The following is a 22,653-nucleotide window of genomic DNA, read 5'->3' as shown; positions in this document are numbered from 1 at the left end:
CGCACTTCCGCCCCGACATACCCGGATGTTGCACTCAACGCGCCCAAGATGGTGAGTGTTCGAATTGAAACAAGTCCACAAACAGTGTATTCCTGATATGAATAACATAATATGAACGTAATATACATGTTACGAAAGAGAGATTAATTGAATTTCAGCCCAGTTTCTTTACAGAGTACGTTTAAGTGATAGAACAACCATTGATAAATTCTACCTGTAGCTAACTTTCATTCAAATGCATGGAGGGGGCGTGTCCTCGCAAAACGGAAGTGGAGTCAAGTTGATGCAATTGTAAATATATATGTCAAAATTCTATAGTATCAACCATGACTTTTTTTTAACCCCGTTGGGTTAAATAGAGGCAGATAAGAAAGTAAACAAAAGCTAAACCAAACAGAACATTTTCACTTGGATTAAGATTCCAGGCAAGCTTAGCTAAAATGGAGATTTAGAAAGCATTTGGAGAATTATGTATTTTTGTTCTAAAATACAGTATATTAATTAATAAATCATGCTATTTTGTCATTGATGACAGCCTTTTAATAGTTACAAAATCAGATTATTTAAAAGCATAATAAGGGCTAAATTAGCTAAAATACAAATACTGTATAAGGCATTGAGACCATGCATGCAAAGATGATATGTAGTATTCTACGCTGGTCACTAGGTGTCAGTAATGTTACTGTAATGTTCGGTGAGACACACAAGCACCAGGTTTGACCGTAATATTGGTATAAAAATGTGATATTGGTTGATATAGGTATCAATTTTTCCCATATGTATCGGTATCGGGTCATATCGGTATCGATAATTGAGAGTTGGATAATGTCAGCATATCAGTTTTCAGCAAAAAAAAAGCCAATATTGGACATTCCGACTAATATCCCAATATCCATGTCACTTCCTGTCCACCAACCCATTCCACTCCCCAAACACCAAAAGACATTTACAGCAACACACACCAGAACAAGTCTTATTTTTGTCTTAAATGTCTACTATATTGGGTAATATGAGTGTAAAGGTGACTATAGGGGTGCTATTTCATGTCCAGAGGGCTCTAATGAAACATATTTTGAAGGTTGTAAACAGGTTTTCTATGCTCTAAATACAAACATATTGTATTTATCAATAAGAAATCCTATTACGCAGAAATTCACTTGTCAATTAACCACAATAAATGAGGGATCATTGTACTTTTGTCACAGGATTTCCACGAAACCCAGCAAAAACTTGGAGGTCCACTCCAACGGAAATTGGCGACTGTGGTCGGAAAAAAAAACAAGAGCCAGAAAGTGTTTCTCCAGATGTAAGAATTGTGTTTCTAACTAATATCTCTGATTAAGGCATAAATAGGATTTTTTTCTGTTTTCCATGGAGCTAAAGACCTACCTCACGGTCAATGCCCCCCCCCTCTATCCATTTTGCTGATAACCATTTACATGTAACCAAGTGAGGGGGCAATCTAAGGTTAAGCTATCAAAACAAACCATCAACTTTTAGTTTGTGATACAAGTGACAAAGCAGATTAGTGTATTATCAAATCATATATATCAATATTCAATACATTAGATTTTTTTTTACAATATACCAAGGACCGCTGAAAACAAGATATGTACCGAAAATGGCCCTCGGGCCGCACTTGGACAACCTTCCCTGGTAGGCATGACTTGGCATCTCATTACTATTTTTGTTTCAAAGCGATCCACATCTTCCGTTTCCTTGAAATGTTGCGTTTAAGCGTAAACAGCATTCCTGTAGTCATGAGGCCAAGCTGGGCTGAGTCACACGCTAGAAAGAGAGCGAGAAAGAGAACGAGAGAGAGAGAGAAAAAGAGAGAGCCAGTGAAAGTCACATACACCGTACGCCCCACTCGGACTGACTGACCGATGTGAGTGTTGCGGTATTATCTGGAAAAAAAAATGGGATCTATACTGGAATAAAATAATCCTCATGTTATTGACATGACGGGACTTTAACCAAGAACGCAGGTAAGGATCTGTTTGACCTTGTTTTGCATCAAACATAATCCTAAAATGGGTATTACAGTCGGAGAGTCTGGAGTGCGGCCTGGAGGTCTGAAGTTGCTTGTTTTAAGGGGTTTGAGTCCTAGCATAATCATAATCATAATAATAATAATAATACACATGCTTGTGGTTTAAATTGTCTTCCATATTCCGAATGGAGCTTTTTACTAACGTTCAGTGTGCGTGGATGTGTAATACGTGTACGATGCGGGTATTTCTTCACAAACTCACGATTCAATGTGATCGGAGCTAACCCAGTTGACACCAAAACATGTGTTTTGGTTGAGTAAGTGATATGAAAACTCAAAGATATTACTTGTTAGGGTTCGATGGATTGATCAGAATTGGTACTGTACCAAGGTCAACGTCAGTAGAAAAATAATTTAATGATATTGAACATTTTCAGGTAAAAAGTACCGGGATGAGTATCAGTATCTGCGTATGCTAGCATTGTATTTACACAGTATTGGATCAGTACTGGGCGGCACGGCGGTCTAGTGGTTAGCGTGCAGACCTCACAGCTAGGAGACCTGCGTTCAATTCCACCCTCGGCCTTCTCTGTGTGGAGTTTGCGTGTTCTCCCCGTGCATGCGTGGGTTTTCTCCGGAGTACCCGGAGTTTCCTCCCACATTCCAAAAACATGCTAGGTTAATTGGCCACTCCAAATTGTCCATAGGTATGAATGTGAGTGTGAATGGTTGTTTGTCTATATCTGCCCTGTGATTGGCTGGCCACCAGTCCAGGGTGTACCCCGCCTCTCACCCAAAGACAGCTGGGATAGGCTCCAGCACCCCCGCGACCCTCGTGAGGAAAAAGCGGTAGAAAAGGAATGAATGAATGAATGGATGGATCAGTACTGTTTGGAAACCGTGGTTAGTTATTGCACTTATATAATATCTACCAATATGAGTACACATTAATATCGCACTGACTTGCTGTGGCTGTTTGGTTACTTGTCTCCAGAACAAGTCCTCCACATACTTAGCACCTGATTCTTTGGTGTCTAGGCATGTGAGTCTGCCCTTCATTGTCTCTGGTCCATTTTAGCATGATATATTCTCTAGAATCAGTCTGTTTAGGTTGTATTTTGAGACAAAGTATTGGGAACACTTAAAAAAAACAACAAAAAGGATCGGATATGTAGTATTCTACGCTCGTCACTAGGTGTCAGTCATGTTCGGTGAGACACACAAGCACCAAGCTTGACCACAATACTGGTATAAAAATGTGATATTGGTTGATATAGGTATCATGAAAAGCGATATTAAAATATATGATAAGACATGTCATGTTACACATATTGGTATTGGGTCATATCGGTATCGGAAATTGAGAGTTGGATAATGTCGGCATATCGGTTTTCAGCAAAAAAAAAAAAGCCAATATTGGACATTCCGACTAATATCCCTAACCCCCGATGTCACTTCCTGTCCACCACCCCGTTCCACTCCCCAAACACCAAAAGACATTTACAGCAACACACACCAGAACAAGTCTTATTTTTTGTCTTAAACGTCTACTATATTGGGTAATATGAGTGTAAAGGTGACTATAGGGGTGCTATTTCATGTCCAGAGGGCTCTAATAAAACACATTTTGAAGGTTGTAAACAGGCTTTCTATCGATATCGAGTCATATCGGTATCGGAAATTGAGAGTTGGATAATGTCGGCATATCGGTTTTCAGCAAAAAAAAAAAGCCAATATTGGACATTCCGACTAATATCCCCAACCCCCGATGTCACTTCCTGTCCACCACCCCGTTCCACTCCCCAAACACCAAAATACATTTACAGCAACACACACCAGAACAAGTCTTATTTTTTGTCTTAAACGTCTACTATATTGGGTAATATGAGTGTAAAGGTGACTATAGGGGTGCTATTTCATGTCCAGAGGGCTCTAATAAAACATATTTTGAAGGTTGTAAACAGGCTTTCTATCGATATCGAGTCATATCGGTATCGGAAATTGAGAGTTGGATAATGTCGGCATAGGATCATAGGATCGGAGATTTCGAGAATAAAGTCGTAAATCAACGAGAATAAAGTCGTAAATTTATGTGAAAACAAGTCAAAACCACAGAGGCCAAAGGTAACGTACTGGAAAATTAAAATAAACTAAAATAAAACAAAAATAAACATTTTTTTGTTACAGACAGCTATGAAAAAGACAGGCACTTGTGTGACTGACTTCTCATAAATTCCCGACTTAACAACTTTTTTTATTCTCGGAATCTCGGATTATACTTTGTTTTTTTCCAATGTGACCCCAATATTACTCCGTTACAAAATACAACCTAAACAGACGACTTCAGGAGAATATATGTGACGATTCCTGCTAAAATGGTTTGTTAATGTAAGGGGGATCTCCTCGTCCTGTGAGTGCCAGAGACTAGAGAGGTCAGACTCACATGCCTAGACACTCAGGTGCTAAGCATGTGAAGGCATTGCGACATTAATGTGTCATATTGTTAGACTCAAATGAAATAAAAAAAACAGATATTTGCAATATTTCCCACTCTGACTGCTGGATGGGTTTTGGTGTCTTTTTCCAATTTCAGCAGGTTCCCATTAGTTTAAATGACAAAGGGAATGTAAGACAAATAGAGATGGCGTCTGTGAAAGTAAGGAGAAGTGAGCAGGCGGTTGATTGTGACACCACACCTCAGTGTCACAATATGGTTCTGAGACAGGAAGAACTGAGAGAGCTGTTCTTGAAAGATAATTTTCAGTTTTTTTTTTTGCAGATGCTAAGAGGCTATGCTGCTAAGGTGCAGCACAGAGACACACATGTATTATTTTTCCATCTATTATTTTTCCATCTTTCTTTAAATATCATATAATCAGCATGTCAACTTCCTCCTGCTGGTTCAAGTCGCGTGATAATTAATATTTGGTCAAGCGTCTAGTCATGAGGTAGTTCCAATTCTTTTCTCCGCATTTCTCAATTGCAAAACATTGCAAAGTGACATGTGACTACATATCCATTCATCCATTTTCTATACCAATTATCCTCATGATGGTCACGGTTATGCTGGAGCCTATCCCAGCTGTCTTCGGGTGAGAGGCGGGGTACACCCTGGACTGGTCGCCAGCCAATCACAGGCAGTGTCACTGAGGAAGCTTTTTTTTTTTTTTTGGCAGGAGCCAATCACGAGCCGTCAGTGCACTTAGAACACGCTTGTCAACCCATTGGAAGTCAGAGCACTTCACTGGCAGTGCTAAATTCCTCACACAGCAACTTAATACTCCAAAAGGTGTATATACAAATATACGAACATTCATTCATTCATTCATTTTCTACCGCTTATCCTCACGAGGGTCGCGGTGGGGGGGGGTTGCTGGAGCCTATCCCAGCTGTCTTCGTGGGCGAGAGGCGGGGTACACCCTGGACTGGTGGCCAGCCAATCACAGGGCACATATAGACAAACAACCATTCACACTCACATTCATACCTATGGACAATTTGGAGTCGCTAATTAACCTAGCATGTTTTTGGAATGTGGGAGGAAATCACGGAATACCCGGAGAAAATCCACGCATGCACGGGGAGAACATGCAAACTCCACACAGAGATAGCCGAGGGTGGAATTGAACCCTGGTCTCCTAGGTTAGCATGTTAGCATTTTAGCTAATTTACTGATATCTAAAGGCAAATACACACATTGCATTATGTGGGGACACTATGGGACTGCCTTAACACTTTTGGGATTTGAGGATGTCTTGCTAGGTGCTAGCATGCATGTTTTGGGAATTTTTTCTTGAGCTAGCTTACAATGCTGTCAATGGGATACATTTATTTTGACTATGAATACCTCTAAAAAAAGTATCATGGTTTGATATACATGTTGTGATCATGCATGAACACGTACACCGATGATAACATGTAATAATTATAGAATCTTGCCAAATTTTGATGATTTAAAACACTACCGATACACATACTTATGCTAGTTTCTTCAACAACACTTCCGATGTTCGCTCTCATTGGGATGGCTGTGTCTTCCAGCACAAGACGTGTTCTTTATTAACGAATCATGTTCCTGTTTCGCTTTTTTTTTTTTAAATCAGGGTTTGGTTCCCGCTGAGAAGATGGAGGACATGAATGAGGACGTGAAGGAAGAGAGTGAAGTCGCTGATACCCAGAGCAACAACAAACCCAAATGGACCAATGGTAATACAGTATATTCAACAGTGGAGCCAATGGCAGCACGCTCATCAGTAAATCTATTGGATAGGTACTCACCGCTAATGAAGGATAATATAAGATGATTCATGAACAGATGGTAGTGTCAGACTATGTTATAGTACATACTTTTCATCCTATGGTGCGTTCAAGGACTACCAAACAAAGTGCGAAATCTCAGCGCTTAATAAAAAAACATTTTACCTGTATTATTATGTATTAATAGATGACAGTAGTACCTCAAATTTCATGATTTGTTTATTTATGAAGACCAAAACGTTCTCATCACCTAAAAATATTAACAAAAAAAAATAAAAGTAAATAATGGTTTTATTTCATTTGAACATGCATCAGATTACAATTGAATGCATCCCATAATCAGTTCACAGTTCCACATGTCCAAAAGGAGTAGGAAGAAGCAAAGCTTATTAAATCCTACCCCTCCATCTGGTACTTTTACAATCAGTAACTGTTACATTTGTTCACTTCCTGCTTTCCTAATAGAATTTAATTATATAATCATTTACTTATTATTAGTTATTATTTATTATAATTATATTTATTATTATTATTACATTTATTATAGATATATTTTATTTATTAATTATCATGGATTAATTAATTATAATTAACTATCATTACAATCAATTATTACATATAATTATTTATGTATTATATAATTTTTTTTGTTTTTTGTTTTGATGTAAAACAACCCCTTTTTGGTACTTTTACAATCAGTAACTGTTACATTTGCTCACTTCTTGCTTTCCTAATAGAATTTAATTATATAATTATTTACTTATTATTAGTTATTATTTATTATCATTATATTTATTATTATTATTATTATTACATTTATTATAGATATATTTATTAATTATCATGAATTAATTAATTATAATTAACTATCATTAAAATTAATTGTTACATATAATCATTATAATTAATTATTTATTTATTATATATATTTTTTTGTTTTGATGTAAAACAACCCCTTTTTTGTGTTGTTTACGTTGGCATAGTTCATAGTTAAGTTGGTATAATATTTGAGCTGTTTTTAGTTGGGAACCGATATTTTCCTGAAATGTTCTACTGCTGTTGACGAAAGAACGGAAAAAGGTAGAAACTATTTTTTTTTTTCTGATGAAATGAAAAATCTGTTAAAATTGTCTAAAGTGACTGGTAGGCGTTTTTTTTTTTTTTAATAACACGACAAAATGTGGGTCATATCAAGAATGAATCGTGGTAAAACTGTGGTCGGAAATTTTAGATGTTAACCAAAATAAAAAACATGCTAACCAGGGCGGACGCTAACCAAGGTTCCACTGTATAACTCTTCACGTATGCCTTTTCCCGCCCTCAGGTCAGTGTGTTTTGGCAATGCCGAGCTTTTCGCTGTTAAACCCCAGCTTTGACCTCTCTTTGTGCAGCTCCACGCTGGAGACCAACGGCTTCCAGGTGACATTTGGACTTGTACGACCATGTTATCTTACTCTCTGATCAAGTGGAGTTGACATATTTGCATATTGTTTTTTTTGTTTGTTTTTTCCTTATGTTAGATTCCAGTCGCAGACATGGAAGCTCCGTTAAGAACAGCCTTGGATGTTCCTTCAGTCAGAAGATACATGATTTTCAACTCATCCCTCTTCCATTTTATAGTAGCACCGGTAAGGATGGCCCAACTCAATAGAAGTAGCTAACATATGGCTAGCTAACAAAACTGCAGTCTAAAACTTTTACAATTATATTTACACATTACTTACAGACACAGAGCGTATTAGGAGGTCCGGTATGCTCTACAGCGGGGGTCTCAAACACACGGCCCGCGGGCCAAATGTGGACCGCAGGACACTACTTTGAGGCCCCCCGCCTTGATATGAAAGTTTAATGTTAGCGCGTCCCGCGCAAGTTTGATATGGATGCTGTATGGTATTATGTACCCAGAAAAAAATAATTATGTTTGATTAATGTTCATGTTAAAGGTTAAATAAATGTTAATAGTTATCCTCGCTATCCGTGTGGAAGTGGTAAGTTTTTGGCTTTTTTTTTAAGTTTAAAGGAAATAACTTGAAGGCTACCGTTTAGGTCGCTATAGCTCTCTAGTTTGCGAGTTAGCATGTGTCTCAAGACCCTGCAGTTGCGCAATATGTAAATAAAAAGAGTATAAATGCGACTATAGTCGTGTTTTGTCATGTCTACAGGGCTCTAATAATGCTTAATAATAATTTTAATCTGAAAAAAATAATTTGTCTACCCACCAACTATATGTGGTTTCTTAAGTTTTTATTATTTGCCGTTTTATTATTATTATTATATTTATTTATTTATTACTGATTAATTGGTTTTCTTTATTCTTGATTTGTTTATTTATTTTTCATCTTATTTTGTGTAGAATTTTTTTTTTTTAATTTTTTTGTTTTTAATAAATGCGTTTTGGTTTTTTTTTGGAAAACCTGATGTGACCCAGTCTCACCCAGACCCTAGCTCCAGTGGCCCCCAATTAAATTGAGTTTGAGACCCCTGCTCTCCAGCATTCAATTTGTGTGCATAACTGCATCACAAGCTCAACTCAATAAATAATTACGACCACTAGGTGTCGCCAAAAAACCCCAACCACCTCCCCACTTGAAATGGCAATAGTGACAAAGTATTTTCTGTGTATCCTTCCTCTAGTTTCTGTATTTGGTGTTGTGGTGCGCAGTTTTCTCCACCCTTCGCCTCTACATGACCGTCGGCGACTACTGGATCCTGTGTCTATGCGTCAGTCTCATCTCCATCTTCCTCACCACTGCTATCATCTTTGTTCTCAACCAGAGCAAAAAGGAGGTGAAATGAATACGCATCATTGTGTGATAGCAAGGTTTGTGAAATGAAGATAAAAAAAATAACTGATTGTCAATTTGTGTTAGATCAATATGAACCTGGACGTGCGGCTTATCCAGGTGAACGAGAGGATGGTCAAGCATAATCTGCTCGTGGCTGTTGCCGACTGGGTGCACAACTGTAGAGGAAGCATGCAGGTGTGTTGATATAGACAAACAACCATTCACACTCACATTTAAATACCGTGGCGATCGTGAGTCGCTGAGGAAGCTTTTTTTTTTTGCCAGGAGCCAATCACGAGCCATCAGTGCACTTAGAACACGCTTTTCAACCCATTGGAAGTCAGAGCACTTCACTGGCAGTGCTAAATTCCTCACACAGCGACTTAATACTCCAAAGGTGTATATACAAATATATACTGGAGCCTATCCCAGCTGTCTTCGGGCGAGAGGCAGGGTACACCCCGGACGGGTGGCCAGCCAATCACAGGGCACATATAGACAAACAACCATTCACACTCACATTCATACCTATGGACAATTTGGAGTCGCTAATTAACCTAGCATGTTTTTGGAATGTGGGAGGAAACCGGAGTACCCGGAGAAAACCCATGCATGCACGGGGAGAACGTGCAAACTCCACACAGAGATGGCTGAATGTGGAATTGAACTTGGGTCTCCTCGGTTAGCATGTTAGCATTTTAGCTAATTTACTGATATCTAAAGGCAAATTCACACATGGCATTATGTGGGGACACTATGGGACTGCCTTAACACTTTTGGGACTTGAAGATGTCTTGCTAGGTGCTAGCATGGTCGCCATTGGCATGTTAGCATTTTCTAACACAGCATTTCAGGGACATTTTCTAACATTCATACCTATGGACAATTTGGAGTCGCTAATTAACCTAGCATGTTTTTGGAATGTGGGAGGAAACCGGAGTACCCGGAGAAAACCCACGCATGCACGGGGAGAACGTGCAAACTCCACACAGAGATGGCTGAATGTGGAATTGAACCCTGGTCTCCGAGGTTAGCATTTTAGCTAATTTACTGATATCTAAAGACAAATACACACATAGCATTATGTGGGGACACTGTGGGACTCCCTTAACACTTTTGGGACTTGAGGATGTCTTGCTAGGTGCTAGCATGGTAGCCATTGGCATGTTAGCATTTTCTAACACAGCATATCTAACATTTTCTAACATTCATACCTATGGACAATTTGGAGTCGCTAATTAACCTAGCATGTTTTTGGAATGTGGGAGGTAACCGGAGTACCCGGAGAAAACCCACGCATGCACGGGGAGAACGTGCAAACTCCACACGGAGATGGCTGAATGTGGAATTGAACTCGAGTCTCCTCGGTTAGCATGTTAGCTTATTTACTGATATCTAAAGGCAAATACACACATGGCCATTATGTGGGGACACTATGGGACTGCCTTGACACTTTTGGGACTTGAGGATGTCTTGCTAGGTGCGAACTCCACACAGAGATGGCTGAATGTGGAATTGAACTCTGGTCTCCTCGGTTAACATGTTAGCATTTTAGCTAATTTACTGATATCTAAAGGCAAATATACACATGACATTATGTGGGGACACTATGGGACTGCCTTAACACTTTTGGAACTTGAGGATGTCTTGCTAGGTGCAAACTCCACACAGAGATGGCCGAGGGTGGAATTGAACCCTGGTCTCCTAGCTGTGAGGTCTGCGCGCTAACCACTCGACCACCGTGCCGCCCAAATGATGATTTTGCCTGATGCTATTTATATATGTGTTGTGTGTGTTTATAACACAATATATTTATATTATTATTAAATTTGTGCCTTTTTTTCTAGCTATGCTTTGTGTACTGGGACATGTCTCGTTGTTTGACAACATTGACAGAAACATTAGAGGAACATGCTTTAGCGGCCGTTGACACCCGGGTGAGTTTGACTTTGTCCTTTTGACCTTGAGAACATTATACACATTCAACTTTCATTTTTCCAGAATAGCAACAGTTCATTTTTTTTCGACTGTTTTGGGTTCAATTCCAACAGAACAAACTGAAAAAGATGTCCCACCTCGTCCTTGTGAGCGAGGTCGTCGACCCGGAAGTCGTCGGCTCGGATGTGGAAGAAGAAGCTGCTTCCGGAGAGGAGAGGCCTCTGCTGAGAAATGAGGACAAAGGGTGCAGTTCCACTTGCAAACAGGAAGGGGGTGCTAAAGTCACCAGCAGCTACAGCCTCATACCCGATGCAGCCTTACCTGCTCAGGTAAGAAGAATGTTGGGGTTTTCATTCATTTTTCTACCGCTTTTTTTCCTCACGAGGGTCACGGGGGGTGCTGGAGCCTATCCCAGCTGTCATCGGGGGCGAGAGGCGGGGTTGTTGTTTTTTTTTTTAGATCGTTAAGAAAATATGATTTATGAAGGGAAAAACGTATTCATGATGGTTGTCATTATCGTCCAGGCTCGAGCTTACCAGCTGCTGATGACCTACAGCGCCGCCTACGTGAAGCTACTGGTGTCCGAGAGGCTGTCCGGACCGTCGCATCATCGAGTCCGACCACGGAAAAATCACTGCACCAACGCGCCGTTCTGCCTCTGCCAGTTCATCAAACTCAAGATCCTGGAATAGCACAACAAGCTAAGTGCCAAACTGTTGTTTCCTGTTTTCACGCACTTAAAGGGGGGGCGGGGATGGGGGGGGGGGATCCTTGGCAGAACATGCACTGAGATCCACCCACAGGAAGCTGGAACTCAAGACAGACGTGCAGCGTGAGGTCGTGTTAAACAATCTGAGAGACGCGGCGCTTCTCCTCGGGAGGCTAAAAGGCCATCTGTGATTCGTCCGCAGCTTCCATCTTTAGTTCCTCCATCCGAGCATGGCGGGATTTGGTCTGATCCGCTGCTCTCTCTCTCTCTCTCTCTATCTCGCTCTCTCTCGGGTGAAAAAAAACATTTTAATTCAGTGGAGGATCTCAGTCGACATGAACTTCACCAAGGATTCCACCAAGGAAAAATATATCTATATTGATATAGATATCTATATATATCTATATCTATATATAGCTTACCCACGACTGGTAGAAATAATAAACACACTTCATATTCATATATCAGTCCCATTCTAATCATTTACATGTCATGCAAATGTGCTGCAAAGGTTAGCATGTTGTTTATCAATAAGGTAGGAATAGCTTGTAAGATCAATATTTTAAAATAAATAAATACAAAAATCTAAAATTTTGATAGTAAAGTCATGTATTCATGAGAAAAAGCCATATTACGAAAATAAAGTCAAAATATTACCAGAATAAAGTTATAAATTTACAAGAAAAAAAGTCGTATGTAAATATATATATATGTAAATGTATGACAAAAAAGTCAAAATTACGAGAATAAAGTTGGAAATGTATAAATAAAGTCAAATTTATGAGAAAGAAAGTTGTACATTTACAGGAATAAAGTAACGAATGTATAAGAGAAAAAGTCATAATATAACAAGCATAAGGTCGTAAAATTTACAAGAAAAAAAGTTGTAAATTTACGAGAAAAAAAAGTCTGAATATTACGAGAAAAAGTTGTATAATTTACAAGAAAAAAATTCATAATATTACGTGATAAAGTTGTAAATGTACAAGAATAAAGTCATAAATTTACAAGAAAAAAGTAATGTCATAAATGTACAAGAAAAAGTTCGAGAAAGTCGTAAATTTCAGAGAAAAAAAAGTCTGAATATGAAAGTTAAGTCATAAATTCAGCAGAATAAAGTTGGAAATTTAAGAAAAAAAAATGTTGTCGAGTCAAATTTACAAGAAAAAAGTAGCTAATTTACAACAATAAAGTCGTAACTTCACAAGAAAAACGTTGTACATTTACAAGAAAAATCGGTCATAATATTATGAGAATAAAGTCATACGTATACACAAATAAAGTCATAAATTTACGAGAAAAAAGTCGTAAATTTATGAGAAAAAACAGTCTGAATATTACGAGAAAAAATTGTATAATTTACAAGAAAAAAAAATCATAATATTACGTGACAAAGTTGTAAATGTACAAGAATCAAGTCAAATTGCAGAGAATAAAATCAGTAAAGTAAAGTCATAAATGTACAAAAAAAGTTCGAGAAAGTCGCAAATTTCAGAGAAAAAAAAAGTCTGAATAGTACGAGAAAAAGTCGTACAATTTACAAGAAAAAAAATGTGACAAAGTTGTAAATGTACAAGAATAAATACATTTACAGGAAAAAAATGTCAGAAATGTCCAAGAAAAAGTTCGAGAAAGTCGTAAATTTCAGAGAAAAAAAAAGTCTGAATATTAGAATAAAGTAATAAATTCAGCAGAGTAAAGTTTTTAAAAGAAATTTAAGAGAAAAAAATGTCGAGTCAAATTTACAAAAAAAGTAGCAAATTTACAACAATATAGTCGTAACTTCACAAGAAAAACGTGGTACATTTCTGAGAAAAATCGGTCACAATATTATGAGAATAAAGTCATACATATATACAAATAAAGTCAAATTCATTTTTTTTATTATTTTTTTTTATTTTTTTAAAGAAAAAAGTCAGAATTCTACAAGAAAAAAGTGGTACATTTATTTACAAGGAAAAAGTAATTATTACGAGATAAAGTTGTAAATCTACGGGAATAACGTCATATAGTCACAATTAATAAACGTGTCAGCGGGGAAATAAATTTCCTCTTAAATTTTTTACTTTATTCTTGTAAATTTTTTACTTTACTCTTGTAAATTTATGACATTTTTCTTGTAAATTTATGAAATTTTTTCTCGTAAATTTATGAATTTTTTTCTCTAAATCTCCCAATTTTTTTTCAATCCTATCACGAACAAAAAATAGATTATAGCTTATTCTAGTGTCCAATAATAATACTAATAACAATCCACACATCCAGCCTTTTCCTAACAAATCCATGTGACTTTTCCACCCCAGCGCACTGACCCAGTCGTCGCCATCACCATTGATTCTCCACACAACTATGGAGTCCCTTTAACGCCCCCCCAAAAAAACCGCACAAGACGGTAGAACGACAAGCACAGTGCCGTATGAAAACCAGGTCAGCTATAAATAACCCCCATGAAAGTGATGAAAGTACACAAAAAAGACAAAGAGGTGAAAAACAAACACGCCCACGCAGACGGGAGCTTCATCCTTTATTTGATTCACAAACATAAACCATCGGAATGAAAACACAGCCTGTCAATCAAATACGGAACAAGCGGTAAAGAAAACGCAGCGTAGTTTTAACTAGATATGCTAACACTAGCTAGCTAGCATAAACACTTTATGTACTTCATAACAACGCCGATAGCCCATCTTGGTCTAAAATACGGGGTGGCCCCAAAGTCTGGACTTAAGATTTAATAGGAAATAAAATAAATAATAAAATTATTTTTTATTAAAATAAAATAAATAAAATAAAATATTTCAAAATTTTTAAAAATACATTAAGTTGAATTTTTATTATTTATATTAGCTCAATATTTATTTCATTTAATTCATTAATAATCCAGACTTTTGGGGGTACCCTTCAATTAAGTTATCACAACAAATAAGTGCAATTCACATTATACATCCTGTATGTTTTATATATACATGTATATATATGTATATATATATATATATAAGCACATACTTGCGTCAGTGCCACAAAACTTATTTAAAGTGTCAACTTAATATTTCTAAGAGTGCAAGCTTAAATATAATTCATATTTTAGGTGCTTTAGGGTTTTACATAAATACATTTAAAAATATGCGCATCACATTAAAATATAGGATTTTTTTTTTAAAGAGCAATATAGCAAATTTGGCTAGTTTTTTCTTCATTCCAACATCAACAAAATAAAAAAAATAAACGTTTAAAGCATTTTTTTTCCTATAATAATATTAGCGATGCAATCGTTTTTGAAAATAGTAGGCAAGAAAAGGGGAAGTAGGATATGTTTTTCGTGTTAGCAACCAGTCTTAGCGACATTCATTATCTTGGATCAAAAGCTTTATACGATCGAGAATAAAATCGGAAATTTTCAAAAATAAAAAAGTTGTACATTTACGAGACAAAAAGTCGCTCTGTTAACTTGCCTGTTTAAAATAAAACGAGATTTCGAGAGTAAAGTCGTACGTTTACGACAATGAAGTCGTAAAAGTACGAAAAAAAAACTTGTAATATTACGAGAATACAGTCGTACATTTACGAGAAAGTACATTTACAAGCTTATTCTCGGCAGAAATTTATGAAACTAAAATTTCAATGAAACACTTTATTTTAGGACATTTAAGACTTTATTTGTGTAATATTACGCCGTTACTTCTCGTAAATTTTTTATGAATTCTCGATGAATTTTTATGAATTTATTTTCGTAATATGACTTGTTGTTGTAAAGTTGTAATATTACAAATTTTTTCTTGTAAATTTATGACCTTTTCAGAAATTTACGACTATTTTTGTAATATTACATCTTTTGTTGTTGTGAATTTACAACGTTATAATTGTATAATTATGACTTTTTTTCTCGTAAATTGACAACTTTTCTCGTCAGAAATATTTTGACTTAATTTCTCTCATAAATGTGAAACTTTATTCTTGTAAATGTACAACTTTATTCCGATAATATTAACAATTTTTTCTTGTAAATTTACGACTTTATGGTCAGACTTTTTCTTCATAAATCTATGACTTTATTCTCGTAATATTACAACTTTTTTTTCTCGGAAATTAACAACTTTATTCTGGAAATGTGACAACTTTTTTCTCCTAAATTAGATTTTTATTCTTATAAATTAATGACTTTATACTTTTATTTCCAATTTTATTTTCGTATTTTTTTTTCCCATAAATTTTCAACTTTATTCTCTAAATCTGTCTTTTTCTTTTTCTTGTCTTTTTTCTTTTTACGACTAAATTTATTACTTTATTCTTGTAAATTTGCAAGAATAAAAGTCTTTTACGACTAAATTTATGACTTTATTCTTGTAAATTTACGACTTTAATTTTGTAATATTACCACTTTTTTTTAAGTACATGTGTGACTTTATTATTTATTCATAAATTTAAGAGTTCATTTTTGTAATATTAGGTTTTTTGTAGTAAATTAAGTAAATTATTCTCATAAATTTCCAACTTTATTCTCGAAATCTAGGATTATTTTCCAATGCGGTAATCAAATCCCGACTCACTGCACAGTCCCAAGTGCGTACTGAGTATAAAGAGTATAAAGTATAAAGTGTGTACAGGAGCTAGCATCTAGCCTGAATATTTCAAAATAAATGGAAGCAAACTGAGGATGACATGCAAACTTATGCTGCCTGCTTATGTCCGGGCAATGCAATATATTAAAAAAAAATTAATAAAAAAAATATATCAAACCTAATAATGCTTCCACTGAATTTCACGGTGTTTACTAGCGCTAAATAAATCATCTACTCTTAGAGCTGCTTTACGACAAACGCATTTATTATCATGCATGTACGTCACTATGCATGTCAGAAGCAGCATCGGATCGCAATAAAAAAAAAAGTGTGACATAAAAGCACAGCAGCTATTGAATAAAGCAATAAATAACATTTGTCAAATATATATATATATATTTATATATATATATATACCATTTTAAACATTTTCCCAGGCCTAAGTCTACTCTTTTAAACTCGGCTTAACAGATTAGCTTGATGGCGCATCAGCAGGAATACCATAGCAGCACACGGTTTCAACATGGCACTGTTTTTTTTTTTCCACCGAGAAGCTACTCATACATACTGGAAATATATACAAATACTTGCTTGAATGTTATTATACAGTGGATCCCGGTTGTGTCGACATAAGCGGTTGTCAACATAACCAAAAATGGTTTTGTGGTAAAATAGGCTTAGCCAAGTTAACATTACTACAACATGTCAACATAAAGCATTTTTAATTTAAATGACTCTTTGTGTCGACATAAGCGGTTGTCAACATAACCAAAATGGAAAATATAAATTTGCCATTTAGATACTCTTGTGGTAAAATATGCTTAGCCAAGTTAACATTACTACAACATGTCGACATAAACGGACCCATTTTTAATTTAAATGACTCTTTGTGTCGACATAAGCGGTTGTCAACATAACCAAAATGAGAAAATATAAATTTGCCATTTAGATACTCTTGTGGTAAAATAGGCTTAGCCAAGTTAACATTACTACAACATGTCGACATAAAGCATTTTTAATTTAAATGACTCTTTGTGTCGACATAAGCGGTTGTCAACATAACCAAAATGGAAAAATATAAATTTGTCATTTAGATACTATTGTGGTAAAATAGGCTTAGACAAGTTAACATTACTACAACATGTCGACATAAACCATTTTTAATTTAAATGACTCTTTGTGTCGACATAAGCGGTTGTCAACATAACCAAAAACGGAAAATATAAATTTGCCATTTAGATACTCTTGTGGTAAAATAGGCTTAGTCAAGTTAACATTACTACAACATGTCGACATAAAGCATTTTTAATTTAAATGACTCTTTGTGTCGACATAAGCGGTTGTCAACATAACCAAAAATGGAAAATATAAATTTGCCATTTAGATACTCTTGTGGTAAAATAGGCTTAGCCAAGTTAACATTACTACAACATGTCGACATAAAGCATTTTTAATTTAAATGACTCTTTGTGTCGACATAAGCAGTTGTCAACATAACCAAAAATGGGAAAATATAAATTTGCCATTTAGATACTTTTGTGGTAAAATAGGCTTAGCCAAGTTAACATTACTACAACATGTCGACATAAAGCATTTTTAATTTAAATGACTCTTTGTGTCGACATAAGCGGTTGTCAACATAACCAAAAAAATGGAAAATATAAATTTGCCATTTAGATACTCTTGTGGTAAAATAGGCTTAGCCAAGTTAACATTATTACAAACTGTCAACATAAACGGACACATTTTTCATGGAAATTACCCCTTTGGCTCTCAAATTTTATGTTAACTTAAGCGGGTGTTTTTTGTCATTAGATGTCGACATAAGCGGGCTTTACATTGCTTCGTAATAATTATGTACAGTAGTTAACAATACTACAACACATGTTGACATAAACAGCCGCATTTTTCCTAGATATCGACAAAAGCGGTCAACTATGTGTGTCGACTTAAGCGGGCATTTTCTGTCATAAGATGTCGACATAAGCGAGTTTAACACTGCTTAGTGATAATACTGTACAGAAATTAACAATACGATGCCAGATGTCGACATAAACAGACACATTTTTCAGAGGAATTATGTCAACGAAAGTGGTCAACCGTGTGTGTCAACTTAAGCGGGCATTTTCTGTCATAAGCGAGTTTAACACTGCTTAGTGATAATACTGTACAGAAATTAACAATACGATGACAGATGTCAACATAAACTGACACATTTTTCAGAGTATTTATGTCAACAAAAGTGGTAAACCATGTGTGTCAACATAAGCGGGCATTTTCTGTCATAAGATGTCGACATAAGCGAGTTTAACACTGCTTAGTGATAATGCTGTACAGTAGTTAACAATACGATGCCAGATGTCAACATAAACGGACATATTTTTCATAGAAATTATGTCGACAAAAGTGGTCGACCGTGTGTGTCAACTGAAGCGGACATTTTCTGTCATAAGCGAGTTTAACACTGCTTAGTGATAATGCTGTACAGTAGTTAACAATACGATGACAGATGTCAACATAAACGGACATTTTTCATAGAAATTATGACGACCGTGTGTGTCAACTTAAGCGGCCATTTTTTTAAAATTAAGATGTCGACGCTGCTTAGTCATAGTGATGTAGTGAACAACACATGTTGACATAAACAGACTGAAATTTGATGTTGAATAAAGCGGTCCACTGTGTACCGGATGTTGATGTTGACATAAGCGGGCTCCACTGTACTGTAGTTGGATAGCAGTTAGCAGTTAGCAGTTAGCATTTAGCGTCCAGTGTGTGATTTAATGCGTTTGGTCACATGGTTGTGTAGCAACGACAGTACCAGAGCTCCCGTTTCCACGTAATGAACTAGCGTGTAACCGTTTTGGATGCGGTCGCGCCGCCGTTACGGCTCCCAGTCGTCGTCGTGATGCTGCGAGGCGATGATGACGACCACGGTGAGGATGGTGCAGAGCACGATGGAGGCGATGCCGACGGCCAAGCTGATGAAGGAGAAGTTGCGGGCCTCGCGGGAGGCGATCTCCGCCGTGACCATGTCGCCTCTGGCGATGGCCGTGCGTACCTGAAACGAGCGGCGACGGGGGAAAATGTTTACGAGGGTATCGATTACATGCAGCGTGCGGAAAGAGGCGGCGCCACGCCAAAGTCACGCTCCGGCCTTGTCAGCTCAAACCACCTCAGAGGCAACAGAGCAGAGTCAGCCAGGCCACTGGAAAAAAAAACAAAACAAACATCCCCTCCAGTTGCTCCCTAAATGGTGCAGTTATGTAACGGATCTGCTGGGTGCATGTGGACCTGCCTGGTCCGCTACTCAACAGACACGCAAGCACATGACAGTCCCCAAAGCAGACACCATCATGGCAATGTAGTGCATCACTAGAAAAAACATAGCTAGCTTTTTTAGCACGGTGGTCGAGTGGTTAGCTCGCAGGCCTCACAGCTAGGAGACCCGGGTTCAATTCCACCTTCGGCTATCTCTGTGTGGAGTTTGCATGTTCTCCCCATGCATGCGTGAGGTTTCCTCCCACATTCCAAAAACATGCTATGTTAATTAGCGACTCCAAATTGTCCATAGGTATGAATGTTACAAAATGCTAACATGCCAATGGCTACCATGCTAGCACCTAGCAAGACATCCTCAAGTTCCAAAAGTGTTAAGGCAGTCCCATAGTGTCCCCACATAATGCCATGTGTGTATTTGCCTTTAGATATCAGTAAATTAGCTAAAATGCTAACATGCTAACTGAGGACACCCGAGTTCAATTCCACCTTCTCCGGGTACTCCGGTTTCCTCCCACATTCCAAAAACATGCTAGGTTAATTAGCGACTCCAAATTGTCCATAGGTATGAATGTTAGAAAAGTACTGTGTTAAAATGCTAAAAATGCTAACATGCCAATGGCTACCATGCTAGCACCTAGCAAGACATCCTCAAGTCCCAAAAGTGTTAAGGCAGTCCCATAGTGTCCCCACATAATGCCAAGTGTGTATTTGCCTTTAGATATCAGTAAATTAGCTAAAATGCTAACATGCTAACCTAGGAGACCCGAGTTCAATTCCACCTTCTCCGGGTACTCCGGTTTCCTCCCACATTCCAAAAACATGCTAGGTTAATTAGCGACTCCAAATTGTCCATAGGTATGAATGTTAGAAAATGTTACAAATGCTCTGTTAAAAAATGCTAACATGCCAATGGCTACCATGCTAGCACCTAGCAAGACATCCTCAAGTCCCAAAAGTGTTAAGGCAGTCCCATAGTGTCCCCACATAATGGCCATGTGTGTATTTGCCTTTAGATATCAGTAAATTAGCTAAAATGCTAACATGCCAACCTACGAGACCAGGGTTCAATTCCACCCTCGGCCATCTCTGTGTGGAGTCTGTGTGGTTTTCTCCGGGTACTCCGTGGTTTCCTCCCACATTCCAAAAAAACATGCTAGGTTAATTAGCGACTCCAAATTGTCCATAGGTATGAATGTGAGTGTGAATGGTTGTTTGTCTATATGTGCCCTGTGATTGGCTGGCCACCAGTCAGCCAGTCCAGGGTGTACCCCGCCTCTTGCCCTGAAGACAGCTGGGATAGGCTCCAGCACCCCCCCCCCCACGTTTATTATGAATGCTAGTCTCACCTGCACTGCTTTAATGATGGCGATAATGCCAGTGGGCCAGAAGCAACACACGGTGGTGAGCACGGCGATTGGCAGGTAGTCATGTGGAGGTCTACGGTCCATTAAGGTGATGTTGGGAGGCATTTGCATGGGATGAATCTGACCCGGTGGGATCGCCGGGTGGCCCCCTGTTGCCGGCATGTACGGCTGCCCCTAGGGAGGGACGGAGAAAATAACTTTATTCGTGCATGTGCAAACAAAACAAACAAAAACACTCACCGATGCCATGGGGTACACAGGAACGTACGCAGTGCACGGCTGCAGCTGCAGAGGGTACCCAGGGTGGAGGTATCCCACCGGAGGGTGAGGTAGGGTCCCACCGGGACCCTGGGTCTGGACAGTGTAGCCTTGTGGAGCACCAGGGGGTCCCATTGTGTTACAGTGGAACTGAGTCTCTTGGAGGTAGCCCTCTGAGCCCGCAGGTGGCGGCAGCGGGGGATAGCCCGGCTGGGCGCCCGGCGGCATGGTGGGGTGTTGGGGTATGTTAGGGTCCTGGGGGCCCGGGATGTATGGAGGGGGCTGCATTGTCTGACGGCTAGCGTCGTCAAGGCCTGGGAAGGGAGAACGGTCATAGCAATATTATAAAGTTATCATCCAAAACAGTCATAAAGAACCTGTACAATTCAATGCTGTGAATATTACACACATATGATTTATCAGGTTTTAAAATGTTAATAAATTTTTTAAATTTTTATATATTTTTTCATGTCGTCATTATGAGGGGCTGTGTGTAGAATTTTGAGGACAAAATGAATTATTTCCATTTTGGAATAAGGCTTTAATATAATAAAATGTGGTTATGAATACTTATACACATGTGTTTTTTTTTACATCTTTAATACATTTTAAAATATTTTTAAATTATTATTTTTCATGTTGTCATTATGATAGGCTGTGTGTAGAATTTTGAGGAGAAAATGAATTATTTCCATTTTGGAATAAGGCTGAAGTATAATAAAATGTGGCAGTGAATACTTACACATATGTGATTTATGTGTTTTTTACATGTTTAATATATTTTAAAATATGTTTAAATTATTATTTTTCATGTTGTCATTATGAGGGGCTGTGTGTAGAATTTTGAGGAGAAAAATGAATTCTTTCCATTTTGGAATAAGGCTGAAGTATAATAAAATGTGGCTGTGAATACTTACACGCATGTGATTTCTGTGTTTTTTTTTTACATTTTTAATACATTTTAAAATATTTTTAAATTATTATTTTTCATGTTGTCATTATGAGGGGCTGTGTGTAGAATTTTGAGGAGAAAATGAATTATTCCCATTTTGGAATAAGGATGTAACATAATAAAATGTGGCTGTGAATACTTACATGTGATTTGTTTTTGTTTTTACATTTTTAATACATTTTAAAATATTTTAAATATATATTTTTTTCATGTTGTCATTATGATAGGCTTTGTGTAGAATTTTGAGGAGAAAAATGAATTATTTCCATTTTGGAATAAGGCTGTAATATAATAAATTGTGGCTGTGAATACTTACACACGTGATTTCTGTGTTTTTTTTTACATTTTTAATACATTTTAAAATATTTTAAAAATATATTTTTTTAATGTTGTCATTATGATAGGCTGTGTGTCGAATTTTGAGGAGAAAAATGAATTATTTCCATTTTGGAATAAGGCTGTAATATAATAAAATGTGGCTGTGAATACTTATGCATGTGATTTCTGAAATATAATTTTTTATAAATTTGCAAATATTAAAAATAATATTTTTTG

General features: G+C 37.1%; 2 protein-coding genes across 6 annotated transcripts in view; one reads left to right on the top strand and one right to left on the bottom strand.

Moving 5' to 3' along the window:
- Nucleotides 1–4: 4 nt before the first annotated feature.
- On the top strand, nucleotides 5–15,094 carry LOC131101378 (transmembrane protein 268). 5 transcript variants are annotated; one of them, XM_058046443.1, is made up of 9 exons: nucleotides 5–51; nucleotides 6,097–6,199; nucleotides 7,575–7,669; nucleotides 7,771–7,878; nucleotides 8,885–9,037; nucleotides 9,121–9,231; nucleotides 10,884–10,973; nucleotides 11,088–11,303; nucleotides 11,499–15,094. In XM_058046443.1, the coding sequence occupies exons 1-9, from the start codon at nucleotides 49–51 to the stop codon at nucleotides 11,664–11,666; spliced, it is 1,047 nt and encodes a 348-aa protein (XP_057902426.1). In that variant the 5' UTR covers nucleotides 5–48; the 3' UTR covers nucleotides 11,667–15,094. The 5 variants fall into 5 exon arrangements, with proteins under 5 accessions (XP_057902426.1, XP_057902429.1, XP_057902428.1 ...); XM_058046446.1 differs by lacking the exon at nucleotides 5–51 and adding an exon at nucleotides 1,776–1,988 and having other exon boundaries at nucleotides 7,642–7,669; XM_058046445.1 differs by lacking the exon at nucleotides 5–51 and adding an exon at nucleotides 1,776–1,988 and having other exon boundaries at nucleotides 7,642–7,684.
- prrt1 (proline-rich transmembrane protein 1) overlaps nucleotides 14,195–22,653 on the bottom strand; it is a 10,886-nt gene continuing 2,427 nt past the window's right edge. The window contains exons 2-4 of the mRNA XM_058046448.1: nucleotides 21,129–21,460; nucleotides 20,871–21,062; nucleotides 14,195–19,303 (exon numbers count right to left, since the gene is read on the bottom strand). Coding sequence (XP_057902431.1) covers nucleotides 19,127–19,303; nucleotides 20,871–21,062; nucleotides 21,129–21,460 — 701 coding nt within the window. The 3' untranslated portion in view covers nucleotides 14,195–19,126. The remainder of the gene's footprint in view (nucleotides 19,304–20,870; nucleotides 21,063–21,128; nucleotides 21,461–22,653) is intronic.

The sequence above is a fragment of the Doryrhamphus excisus genome, chromosome 14 (genome assembly GCF_030265055.1).
Source record: "Doryrhamphus excisus isolate RoL2022-K1 chromosome 14, RoL_Dexc_1.0, whole genome shotgun sequence".
NCBI classification, from domain to species: Eukaryota; Metazoa; Chordata; class Actinopteri; order Syngnathiformes; family Syngnathidae; genus Doryrhamphus; species Doryrhamphus excisus.
The sequence above is the reverse complement of the archived record's forward strand: the minus strand, read 5'-3'. Positions and strand labels throughout refer to the sequence as shown.